The following is a 13,596-nucleotide window of genomic DNA, read 5'->3' on the forward strand; positions in this document are numbered from 1 at the left end:
AATTAATGTATGAATGAATCAACATTTGCAATAATATGATTAATTATTTCCTTGAATATCAATTAAAATGATTATTTTATGATTGCTATGATTATTATTATTATCACCATTTGAGAAATTGTAACGTAAGTCTACTGACATATTTAATGTCATAAGAAAGAAAAAACATTGCTTTTCAATGTGTTTTTATAATGACAGACTAGTAGCCAACCATGCCACTCTCTGCCAGTACCCTCGGAAATACAATTTGGGGGCCAATATAATTGTAACTTTTTCATGAACAATGTGGAACCACTAACCTAGTCCTATGAACCATCATTAGCACAAAATTCCACTCATCATTGGTGCCAATTAGTAGGTTGCGAACAATCAATTTCAATCTTAGCCAAGCTGGAATTTCATGAATTTCACATTTCACATCATTTCAAAAGTATACCCCCATTTGGAATGAACTGTATTCTAATTTAAATGGAATTTATCCAAACTTGGCAATAAATTACCTCTTTAGAGAGGACATTTTGAAGTTGGTAGCTAGATTACTAGCAGGTGGAGAGTGACAAAATGAACATGCAAGGGAGAAGAAGATGAAACATGAAAGTATATTTCATTACATCAATGAAATCGTTTGATATCATGAAATCGAGTCCCATATTAGCCCACTCCTCCAGAGCTTGCATAGCAGCAGCGGAAAATTTCCACTATTCACACTTACAACACGATACACAGCGTTTCCGTGCCATTTCATATTATATCAAAGATTGATGATGGTCGGTTTACTAAACTGGGAGTTTGTTGGAAGTGATTCGTAGCAGCATATTAGATTCCAGCATGTCACGAATCCAGTGTAGGCCCAACCAAATGAGGAGAAATGTGCGTGGAGTGTTGTCAATTTGATGATGCCTTGAAATAATTGTCACCAGGGGATTTGCCGAAACAGCAGTCTTTAGACAAAAGACGGCTATATGCTCTGGTGTATTGGTTCCATAGTCAACGACTGAAACAACCTTATTGACTTTGACTTCAACAGCACAGACGCATGAGGAGGAAGGTTAACATCAGTATGTCTGCTGGAGAAACAACAGAGCAAGATAACGTCCCAAATGTTCATAAGAAATCGGCAAGATTGTAAGTTGGTTTTTGAGCACGAGAGAGAACATTTGGCAGACCTGGCAAAGTCAAGTCCCATTTAATAAAAATAAGACTTATTATTGAGACGATTTGAGCTTGAAAATAAACATAATCGCAATATCACATTTCATACACGCCCGCAGACATGCCCGGTGCGACAATGTGTAACGTATAAGACAGCAGCATTATACCAGACAGGGAACGCAGATGATAAATATGCATGTATTCAATTAAGGGTATTACACAGGGGTTGATTTGCATAAGGATTTATGAGCTCAACATGCCTCTTCATATTTGTGCTATAAAACGTTAAAATCAACGCAGGCTATCTGTGCTTGGAAGGAACAGGTATTATGGGCTATGGGTTATTATGGGCTATTTTGGGCTATGCTACTTTTAAGACCCCCGCCACCACAAGCGTTTCTTTCTATATGCAACTACAACTGACTGGAGATATGGGGAGAAAGGTAAATAAAAATGAGGCAAACGTGTAGGCTAATTGTGATATAGTGTAGTGATCATTTTATCATCATTAATTAGCCTACGGGTAACAATATTTGTATTACTATAATATTATGATTAATGACATCATAATCATGATTATTAGGCCTATGTCATCATTGCTGTTTTGACGGCTATATAGTAGCTGTTAAAGTTGAAAGATAAAGCGTGGAAAAATATATAAAGACTGCTGTTTTCCATAAAAGTCGGGAGTGCTAGAAAGATAAAAGTTTCTGCTAAGTGGATTCTGGACTCTCTTCATACAAGCTATTATAGGTGGGGATTTTCCATTGTTTAAATCTGAGACAGAAATCGAACAAACAAGGGCAAAAGTTAGTGCCCTGCTATTTCATTTCTTGTCGTTTCCTTTGCCATCGATGAAGAATAGGCTATTCTATAACGTGATGGTTTCAAAGGGGAGCAGTGTGCCTAGGTCTTGACAGTGTCCTTGTTTTAAGAAACACAATTCTATGGCTGTGATGTCATTTTCTCACACACATCTCAGGGATTTTCTGTCGCCCATTATTTTCCTGAACAAGGCAAGTCCTCCTCTGATGACGAAGTCCGAACTCCCCTCCCAATTAAGATCACATAGCTAATTAGAAGAGCGGATCCGGAGTAGAGGATTAGACTACGGCCAGGGACAGCAGCGTCACCCACCACGCAACACTGGTTTGCAACTGGAGGAAATGAGAAGGGAAGTCTTGAGTCTAAATGGGAGTACCATTGAAATCATTCATATTGAAGTGTGTGTCTTTAGAACAGACACATCTTCAATTTGGGAGATTCTTCATTTAACCTAAATGACTCGCGCTGCACGAGGTGGATTTTGTTCACTTAATGTCACACATTTTGTAATGCTTGCGGTTGACACGGGCAAATTGTTGTTTTTAAATGACTGAAGAAAAATGCCTCTGAGTTGGAGGCCTATTGTGAGAACTTGTTGTTGATTTGATTTATTTTGTATGGATTAAACCGATTCAATACGGGCCTTAATTTGTGATATCAATTTGCCCTTATTAAAGGCCTATGTTGCTGGTATTTGTAACCTGATACTATTTTTTATTGAACCCTTATTTTACCAGTAGGTTTACTGAGAACCCATTCTCATTTAAAACAACGACCTGGGGAATAGTTACAGGGGAGAGGAGGGAGGATATAGATTAAACAAATCGAACACAACATTGAAATCTATACAACATCACCGTGATGGAACCTTCATTTCAAAGGACTATTATTTATTTCATTGCTCAGTGAACGTCTTCTTACACTACAATATACAAACTGTGCACTTTATCGCAACCATGTGTCTTTCATTTTGGTGTGCTTGGCAGGCCTATATTTGAATGAACCCAACTAACAACATGTAACCTTCCTGCTGACTTGCGTGTTTCTGTCTCAAATGTCGGCCAGGAGCTGAAACGGGAGAGTCTGAATAGGTATTAATGACTTATTGTCAGCGTATTTGTAACCAGTTGTCTGGTGCTTCCTGCGGTTCCCATGACGCATAATGCATTGAGTCCCTATGATGGAATAAAATCATGGTGTCTCAGACGCCAGTGTGACATGCTCTAAACAGATGGCACAATAGAGAAAGTAATGCAGGAGATCATGTAAGCTGTAATTTGTTAAATGTTATGAAATATTACGATATAAAGATATAATAAATGGGTCAGGGTGGGTCAGAGAGAGAGAGAGAATTGAGAGAGAGAGAATTGAATTGAGAGAGCAAATTTAATTGAATTGAGAGAGAGATATACATAAACGTCATGTGACAACGGTTCAACAAATCACCTTTAACCACACTCAAGTCTTTGCAACACTGTCAAATCAATATTCCCGTTCTTCTTCTTCTTCTTCTTTCCATGTTGTTTTAGACTAGACTAGATAAGCTCTAAACTAAAGGTATCCAGACATCTAATCAAAAGCAGTCACAGAAAGGATGCGTCCAAACAGCATGACATGGGCAACCAACGAAAGAATACTCTGCATACTTCTTCCACAGCAGTAAAATAGGAATTCGACGATGTTGAAGAACCAATGAACATAAATCGTGGAACGTGACGTAAGGGTCCCTGTAGAAAAGGCGCGGAGTGTATCTCAAGGCCAGAGACCGCGGAACAGTGATAGGGGCTGCCTGCTTGAGTCTTAATGTATAGTCTTAGTCGACTCCTCCTTCTCGATTACTCACATGCATCTTTCTTGGCAAAGAGAAAAAAATTACTAAAGGAAAACAGCTTCTCTCAGACCTCCAACAGGATCCAAAAGCAACAAAAATTCAAATTGCTAACGAGTTATAGCTTTTGTTTTGTTAAAAAGCATAGGCTACATGTAGATTTTCATAACATCAATTCTGTTTTAACACCAACTTGGACAGTGTATTTTAGTTATGTGACAAACTGAAGAGGACGCAGCTACATGGAGATGCACGCGCCTACAATCTCAGACGCTGTTGTGTTCTTGATTTTTTTCTATTCCTTCGATTCGTGTGGAAATCATTTTAGTGTTACAGTGATGCAGGAGTAGAGGATTCCAATAAAAGTAGCGACAGTGTCCATTGATCGAGTTAGTATTGGTCGGCGAAGGACTAATTCATTCGTTTACTAATGCCCTGCAAAATGTTTTAATCCAAATTCCCCTGAAGAAATAGGAGGGACCAGTAGCAGACCCATGCAACGGGGCTTCGATAGTTGGTATGTTTTTAATTCCTTAGGAATTATTTAGCAAATGGCATTTCTTGTCTCATGATAATGGAATAATATATTGGTATGCTGCATATAATTAATTAGCATTAGTAAAACGACGGATTCCGTCACTTTAATTACTGAATTATAGCCTATGAGAGAGAGATGCAGAGATTCGGATGATGATTTCCATTGGCAGATGATAGTGTGGAGAACACGTGTCCATTTTTGCCTCACATTTTTTTCTGACCCGGAATTCTTACATGTCACACCAAGAAGGGAAATAATCTGACTGCCAATGCACGGGCTAGGTTTGCGTCTTATGGAAATCTTTGGTTGCAGATCTGAGGAAAACACGTATAATATCATCCCCTCTGCGGCAACGATGCTTTTCCACGGACTCCCTGGAGGTGACATGCACGGTGTTGTGGAAGAAATGGAGCGGAGAGGAAAGAGCGAATCCGCAGCTATCAGTTCGGCCATAGACATGGGAGAATCTGAAACGGTAGGCAACTGAACAACCACACGCTGAGGGGCGATTGCAATCGAGAGTACAGCGAGCAGTTGTGTACATATATCATAATGAGCAGCGAAACGTTGATGCCGAAAATGCAGGAGCAGTGCACTATAAAATCATACTTGGGATATTAAAAAATACTTGAGATAGGCTATTAGAACTTGTTGGACTACGAAATAACTTACTTTTTGAGTGTATTGTTATTATTTTGAATAGGTCTTAAACAATGTATATATGAGTGTGGAATTGTTTTGAATCTCTATCACAATACAATTTAGCGTAATCTAATAATAATAGGCTAATGAATTCATAGGCATATGCTAATCTGTTAATAGCAAATATCAGGGATGTTTTTACTATGCACGCTCAAGTGTTTTTAAGCATGACATTGTTCTGGTGTTAGAGATATGTTGTGGATTTAAACGTCATCATAATCAAATGAATGTTTCATAATTTTCTACTTTTTAAATTGTACAACATTACACATTCATCAATTCGTTGTGCAAATTAGTATGAGGCCTATATGCTACTGTTTCTGCCCTTACTAATAAGGGTACAATTCATAGAGATATATTTTTACCTTTAGTCTAAAACGTGCATGTGTTCAAATCTTGTTTGATAAAATGTAACTTGAGTTAAATTACAAATTAATTCGTTAGAATAGCAACAAATGTGAGGGGGGGGGGGGGGGGGTCTTCTTCCTATAACATTGGCATTCACTTTGTTGCCTATATTTTTTGCCTAGGCCTAACGGGCGGGTAGAAGTGGTTTGATCTTTGATCTGTTTGGCTATATGTGATAATGTATTCGTATTGTGGTGAATTTCCTTGTTTTGTTATGTGGTATTAGCCAAATCAAATTTGGCTAAATCCCCCCCAATAATAATAATTGTCCCAAAAGTGTTTAAGAAATGATAATTTTCATGAAACTTTTTAAAAGAGTAAAACCATTTTTAGAGAATAGGCCTAAAGATAATGAAGTGTGTGTGTTTGTAAGTGTGTTTTGATTTGATTAGGATTTCTGAAATCGTAAATCTTGATGCGAGTAAGCCGTTCTTTCGAGGACTACAGGCTACAGAACATGTTCTTTGTTGTTGTTTATGGATTCATGTTTCTCTTTTAAATGCCCAAAATGTTTATGACAAGGTAGCGCTTTGGTCTAGAATAGGATACAGTTAGCCTAGCTATAGGCCTGTAAACTGGCATATTTTAATTGATGTGACATTTTTTTTCCTTCATTTCTACACTAACCAAATAACCCCTGTATTATGCGTTGCAATGCCCTCAGTCAGATATTACAATATGTTCATGCAAAACATCATATTTAAAAGAAGGTCTGATAAAAAGGAGCATATCTTCGGGCGGGAAATTATATATTATTTCGATATGGGTGTTTGATTTGTGGTTGGTCTGTGTTTTAAGTTTGTGTTCGTTTCGTTGTCTTCTAGAACATGCAGTGCATGAACAGTGACAGGGTGGCTCTGTGCGCGGGCTGCGGTGGGAAGATTGCTGACCGCTACTACCTGCTCGCAGTAGACAAACAATGGCACATGCGCTGTCTCAAGTGCTGCGAGTGTAAACTCAACCTGGAGTCCGAGCTCACCTGCTTCAGTAAAGACGGAAGCATCTACTGCAAGGAAGATTATTACAGGTAACTCCATAAACTCCGCCAAAATGTAAAAGGGTTTGGTGATTATGAAGAATAACAAACGTTTGAAAGCAGATTTGCCCTAAAAACAGTCACCCCTGGACACATGATATTTAATTTGGACATATAATATAAACCATATAATAGGCTTTAATATAGTCTATAGCGTGGCCATACTACAGAGCTTCGACACAACATTAAAAGTGCCCTTGCGCAAAACGCATTACATATGGCCTGTGTGAGAGTTTCAAAGTACTGTTCTGTTTCAAAGCGGGACATGGAGTAGGGTTACATAGCTGCCAATGTACTGTATGTGCTACTAATTGACGTGGTTAAGCCTAATTCACATCTAATCCAAATGTGTCCATCCACTGACTAGGTTCTGTTTTCTCTGCAGAAGGTTTTCGGTCCAGAGATGTGCCCGGTGCCACCTCGGGATCTCGGCCTCAGAGATGGTGATGCGGGCGAGGGACTTGGTGTACCACTTGAACTGTTTCACCTGCACATCCTGCAACAAGATGCTAACGACTGGGGACCACTTTGGCATGAAAGACAGTCTGGTCTACTGTCGGCTGCACTTTGAAAATCTCATACAGGGGGAATATCAGACACATTTCAATCATGCGGATGTAGCCTCTCACAAAGGACTGGGACCTGCCAACGCTTTGGGACTATCCTACTTCAACGGCGTGGGGACTGTGCAGAAAGGGCGGCCCAGGAAAAGGAAAAGTCCCGGGCCAGGAGCAGATTTAGCAGCCTACAATGCCGGTAAGACTACAGTGATAACATTTCCAGTTAATATAGGCCTTTTCAGAACAACGACATATTGACTCAGTGGCCACTCCCCCTAATCAAAAACTTTTCATGCTTATAACAAAATTGCATCACTCTGCAAATTATAATTATTGCCAAGTCCAACGCAGGCCAACAATCATTAAAGGGTGGGACTTAAAAGTGAAAATGATTTTAAGCATGGTAATCATTTAAAAATAGTCATTTAGTTGTTCTCAATAATATATAATCTACATTCGATGCAACGACAATTTTATATAGATGTTGCATGATTTTAGGCTAATGTGTTTGTTATCTCAATCGAAACAGTTCGTTCTCATTCAAATAGAGAGGTGCAAAACATTTCGCCCTTTTCATTGCATCAGTTAATCTCTAACGATTTAAATAGGCTATCATAATCAATTGATGTTATGATATTTTTGTTTTTGCAACCAATTATTTCAAACCAATATTTCAATGACTTCTTTCTGTTAATTGATTTAAGGTATAGGCTATTATTTCTTAGGCCTAAAAGGCACATGGGGCCTATAGCAGAAGACACGTAGCCAATTATTTGATTTTGCTATACAAAGTACTATACAAAGTTGTTTTTTAATCAATCATGTGCTTTACCTCCATGGACGTTCGGGTTTTGTTAATGTCAGAAAAGTATCGTAGCCTAAAAGGTTGTAATTTTGCATATCTTATTTGTGCTCTGGAGAAAGTAAATACCAAATGTGACCATCATTGTAGGCTACACTGTCGTTGGACACATCTGAGTTAATTTAGGCCTAATATTCAAAACATTTGACACCATTTCTCAGACGAAATTATAACATGGTGATTTACCAAATTGCTGCCGATTATTCATCCGAAATCCCCCTCTCCACAATTCAATTGCAATGCAACAGTGTGTGGCAGGGCAGTTTTATCCATAGCATTTTTCCTCCTGTCCTCTAAAAAATGTTTTTGAAGTTCCGGCTTTCGCCTTAGCCATTTTCCACTTGTCAGGCTCTATATACGTCTAAAGTTCCCCTTCTCGCTCCGATGCGCACTCGGGGACCGGTTGGTCTGGGACGTGGCCCGGATGGGTGTGCACTACAACAGATCAATGAGGCTTGACGAGTTATCCAGTAGTGATTGTGGCCAATGAGCAGTTGTTGCAACAGCAAAATCATTTATATCGCCAAGAAAGGCCCCTTCAACAAGCATAATTGTCTTCTTGTATCGACATTTGTGTTTTGGGAATGAAACATTGCCGTCAGTTATTGTGTTATTAAACTGTTTTCAGGTGCATTCCATCCAGCTTTCATCAAATAAGTCAATCGTAGAATAAAACGTTGACAAAGGGCAAGGTGAATCGATCTACCTTCAGGATATTGTCCTACGGGCTATTCAAATAGGCGTATATAAAATCACTTTTCTATTTAGGCCTACGCATCACTAGCCCGTGTGTCATCATTCACTTGGTCATATGAAGATTTTCCACATGGTTCATCATCTGATTGAGTCACCATACTTTTTCATCCAGTAAACCCAAGTAGGACGTCTCACAACATCTAAGCTAGAAGGGGAGGGGGTTGGTCCGCTACTGCCCTCTACTGTTTACGGATTGGGCCACTGACTGCTGTACAGATCAACCCTACTGCATTTGATTAATAAACAACCTATTTAAAGTAGGCTATAGTAGGCTAAAGTAACCTAACAATCGTTCACAAACGAAATCGACGTTGTGCTTTAATAAACATTTAACACGTTTCTGAATGTGTTGTGGTCTGTAGAAGCTAACCTAAACATTATTTCCAGCTGCTATTAGAAATGTACTCAATCAGCCTGTCAATAGCTTTTGAGAATTTGCGAAAGATAAATACTTTTTATGTATGCATGGTGTTTGTGGTTTATTATCTGAAGTGTTATTCTGAGAAATTCGAATGACTAATATTTATTGCAGGCAGCATTAAATATGTCTGAACTGTCATGAATAGATAGCGACACTTAAGCATTTGCCAAGAAAATACTGTCATGGAAATGTGTCATGTTTTTGCGTCCACGATTTGATTATCTAGGGCAGAAAATAGCATATGACAATTAATATGACAACAGCCATCACGCAATTAGGGTTATTATTATTATTAGTAGTGGGCCTAGTACTAGTAGTAGTAGTATCAACCTATATTAATTCGACTATTTTTGTATTCATTTTACCCGTTTTATGTGCTTATTATTTCAACTCAATTCATGGCATTTTTATTTCGCAAACTGCCAATGCATATTGCACAGCGTAAGACCTCTACGTGTAAAGACACTCCAGCCAATACTAGCCAGACAGTCATTCACATGCACATATTTTAATTGGTTGATATCTTACACAACCCGCCTATGACACCATATAGTGAGTCTCTGCTTAATGCACGTGAATCTAACACTGGCTAACGCCTTAAAAATGTGTCATTGTTAGAAGTCAATGTTCATGTTAACACTGACATATACAAATATCACAAATGCATCAAATATCTTACAAATATAATATAATATTTGGATTATGGTACTGGGTGGTGTAAGGGTCTTATTAGACATTGCTGTTCAATAGTAAGGCTGTGGTTGAATTTACAATCACTGTTCAATTATACCTACGATTTTCATGTTTGTATTCCTCTCCACGCTCTCTACCCAACATTGCATTACTAAACCAATTTTAAAACATGGTGTTAAAAGCCAGCTACACTCACTGCTGGGCTGCATATAAGCCGGCATGTTGCTGATTTGATTAAGGTATCAATTGAATACACAATGTCGAAAAATACATAACACCGTCATGTTTAACTTATCCACTTGTTTGTGAATGAAACACCATATTCAGGTGGACTAACCAACATCTACAATTTGTGTGTGTGTTTGTGTGTATGTGTGTGTGTGTGTGTGTGTGTGTGTGTGTGTGGTGTCCTCCAGCACTCAGCTGTAATGAGAACGACGGCGACTCTATGGACAGGGACTCCTACAGCTCCAGTCAGAAGACCAAGCGCATGCGGACCTCCTTCAAACACCACCAGCTGAGGACCATGAAGTCCTACTTTGCCATCAACCACAACCCAGACGCCAAGGACCTGAAGCAGCTGGCCCAGAAGACTGGCCTCACCAAGCGTGTACTACAGGTTAGACACACAGCCAATACTGTATTGTTCCTCATATTTAACCAAATGAGAAACTGCACACAAATGGAAAAATAAAACGTGTTCTTGTGTATTATGATGGCAATACAATTGAATAATGGGATGTTGAAATTAAACGAGTAACAAAGGGACATTTTTCTATTTAAATTTCCAGATAGGAATTGTAAGGAGTGGGAGTAGTAAAAACAGTCTGTACTGTTTATTATGGGGAGCGGGGAAGCACAACAGAGAGTGCTTGATTTCCACAAAGACGACAGCAAATTATCTAGGGGACGGAAGAAAAAAATGAGACAAAAAGGTTTCTGAACAAAAATTCTGTAAAAATCGCTCCGCTTTAATTAACGCTCCCAGAAAACAAAGCAGTCATTTTGCTTTGATGCGTTCTATTTTTCATGCCTGTTATTCCAGTTGAAACCTTCCCTCTGTCTTTTCCCCACGGTTCCATCACTAACAGTCGCAACGATGTTGCCTTGCTGTGGTACACAGGTCTGGTTCCAGAATGCTCGGGCCAAGTTCCGGCGGAACCTGATGAGACAGGAGAACACGGGCGTGGACAAGACCTCAGACGGCTCCACCCTGCAGGGGGGCACACCCTCTGGCCCCGCCTCAGAGGCCTCAATGAGCCCCTCCAGCACACCCACGACCCTGACGGACCTGACCAACCCCACCATGCCCACCGTCACCTCCGTGTTAACCTCTGTGTCTGTCAGCATGGATGTTCACGAGTGCAGGAGCCCATCGCAGACCACCCTGACCAGCCTGTTCTGACGCCCCCTCACAGACTGCCCCCTTCAGCTTCCTCTGATGCCCCCAACCCTTTAAGCAAACACCCTGACCAGCCTCTCCCCTGACCCGAACCCCCCCCCCCCCCTCCCGACTCTGTCCACTCGGAACCTAAACACAGACCCTTGACAGAGACATTGAATGGACTAGTAAAACTAAGGTAAAGGAAAAAGGATCTTACTTTTACTCTGAGCCCATTTTAGAATATTTGCATAGTGAGGCTGCAAAGCCTTGCAGAAGGAACCGTTGTTGTTATTCTGTTGTCGTTGTTGTTGTTGTTTTGTTGAGAACTGAAGAGACTTGATTTGCATTTTTCAGTGTTTACAGAATGAAACTTGGGGAAAAGAAAAAAAAAACTGCTTAATTTTGGAAATTCATTTTTTCCAGCACAATATTTATGTTGTTGTACAGGAGTCACTGTTAGGAAACATTGAGAAGGATTGTAAAATGATGGGAAATCTGAGATTAAACACAGGCTAAGATATCCTAAGACTGCAATGTGCCTTACACTCCATTTTATCTTCAATTGGCCCCAACATATCCAGACCTATTTCTCCCAGTAACATCAGATAGATACACATGTTTTGAACCAACAGAGAGTATTTTGGATCAAGGGTATAGGAGTAAATGTGTGTGTGTTCCGTGTGTCTGGTGCATGTGTCTGTGTGTGTGTGTCTGTGTGGGTTTGTGGTCTTAACTGCTGTTGAATAAATCAAAAATTACATATTTACACGCACGCACAAACACAGATCTGGCGTATGATATCATACAATAGGTTGAAATGAAACAGCCAATGAAAGCTTGTTTTGTTTTGAAATATTGTGATCTTACGATTTGCATTTATCTTACAAGAACATCAATTCTATACCTCATTTACATGAGAACTTGATATCAATGAAGATGATTTTGCTGGCTAAATCCTGCTGTGACACAGTGCACACTGGCATCCCGACCTCTTACCTCAGCTCAGCTTCCACTGTTCGACACAACTGGGAATTTTGAATTGCAATTGGTCAAAATGTTGTTTCCCCCAACAGGAGTTGAAGCACTAAAAGCCAATATAAGGCTATTTTCAAGTGTATCTTTAATCAGACACAATGTAGCATGATATGTGTAGGCAGCGTGTTATGTCCAACCAAGAGAAAAGGCCAGCTATTTATATTTGTTTTACAGTAGATACCATAATTATCATAAAGCTCTAATTGTGGGCTTCTGTTTAAGTTGTGCAACCATTTACTTCCAAATTCTGTTACATGAAACAACAGTCAACTGTCTCCAAACGTTTAATTTTCCCTTTTGTATACAGTATCACAAGACAGATATTTTACTCATAGGGAAAAAAAGATGAGTTTACGAGTGAGAATACGCGGTCATACGGTTCCTTCCACCTTCATCCCTCAAACACTACTACTACTACTACTACTACTACTACTACTACTGTACCAGCTACTGGTCTCCAATGATGTATGGTTATTGACTGAGGACTTACTGTTTTCCTGCACCTTCTTGTACAGATCCTGACCCTTCGATGTAGTCTTCAGTTCTGTAAGAAATATACAAAATTCATTATAACTTATGTCATCCTTACAAATTTGTTCCTTCACGTCTGTGAGTTTTGTATTACACCATTAAAAGCACTAACCTATTTTGCATTGCTCGACTAAAGCCTCACATTGAGATGGTCTGTTATCTATCTACTGTAGTGGATGGTGGTACTGTAGATGTGTTGTCATAGTATCAAATCTGTCTCTACATATGCATTCCCTTCCTTTCAGCATTCCAGGGATTCTGTGCTCGTGTGGCAGATCCAGTCTAGAACCATTATTGGAATTGCAGAAATGAGGGTCATGCGAAGCCTGCTCACATAACCATTCAGACCAGGGCCGACTGGCTTTTATATGAGCTAATGTTTTTTAGGGGAATTTACTCGTCCACAGACAGTTGAAACAGATCTGAACTCTCACAATAAAGGCACGGTTTGGATCAACCTCTAAGCTGGTATAAAACTGGTCACTTAGCATCCGCCATGTTGGCTCTGAGTTATAGTATGTCAACAGGCTGGTGGTGCTACCATACGTGACCCGGGTTGCTGTACACACTATGTCAACCAACCCGTTAACATTTAACAGTAAGCCAACATAGTAACACCTACTCTGTGTGGACCAGAAAAGTTTACTTTATTAATAGCTACAAAACAAGCTTCTCTAACCAAGAGACCGTTGATTGCGGTTGGTAATCATAAAACAAACTGTTTCGTGGGCAGCTTTCCCCTCTCAGCTGGGGCAATATGTGTCCCATTTTCTCATGGCACCAGTGACCGCCCGCTCAGCTGAAACTAATAATATGAGGAATTTCATCTCTGATTGTGAATCCACACCAAGCCAGACTAAAGGCG

At 39.7% G+C, this 13,596-nt stretch overlaps 1 protein-coding gene across 4 annotated transcripts; it reads left to right on the top strand.

Annotated features, from left to right (window-relative positions):
- Positions 1-1,792: 1,792 nt before the first annotated feature.
- On the top strand, positions 1,793-12,853 carry LOC110535870 (LIM/homeobox protein Lhx2-like). 4 transcript variants are annotated; one of them, XM_036935690.2, is made up of 6 exons: positions 1,793-4,322; positions 4,656-4,818; positions 6,278-6,480; positions 6,875-7,245; positions 10,198-10,400; positions 10,905-12,853. In XM_036935690.2, exons 2-6 carry the CDS (start codon positions 4,699-4,701, stop codon positions 11,184-11,186), a joined length of 1,179 nt encoding a protein of 392 aa, XP_036791585.1. In that variant the 5' UTR covers positions 1,793-4,322; positions 4,656-4,698; the 3' UTR covers positions 11,187-12,853. The 4 variants fall into 4 exon arrangements, with proteins under 4 accessions (XP_036791585.1, XP_090045264.1, XP_036791584.1 ...); XM_090189138.1 differs by having other exon boundaries at positions 1,795-4,322; positions 10,873-11,699; XM_036935689.2 differs by having other exon boundaries at positions 3,725-4,818.
- Positions 12,854-13,596: the final 743 nt, after the last annotated feature.

This window comes from Oncorhynchus mykiss, chromosome 11, assembly GCF_057628025.1.
Source record: "Oncorhynchus mykiss isolate SJ-2025 chromosome 11, ASM5762802v1, whole genome shotgun sequence".
Classification (NCBI taxonomy): Eukaryota; Metazoa; Chordata; class Actinopteri; order Salmoniformes; family Salmonidae; genus Oncorhynchus; species Oncorhynchus mykiss.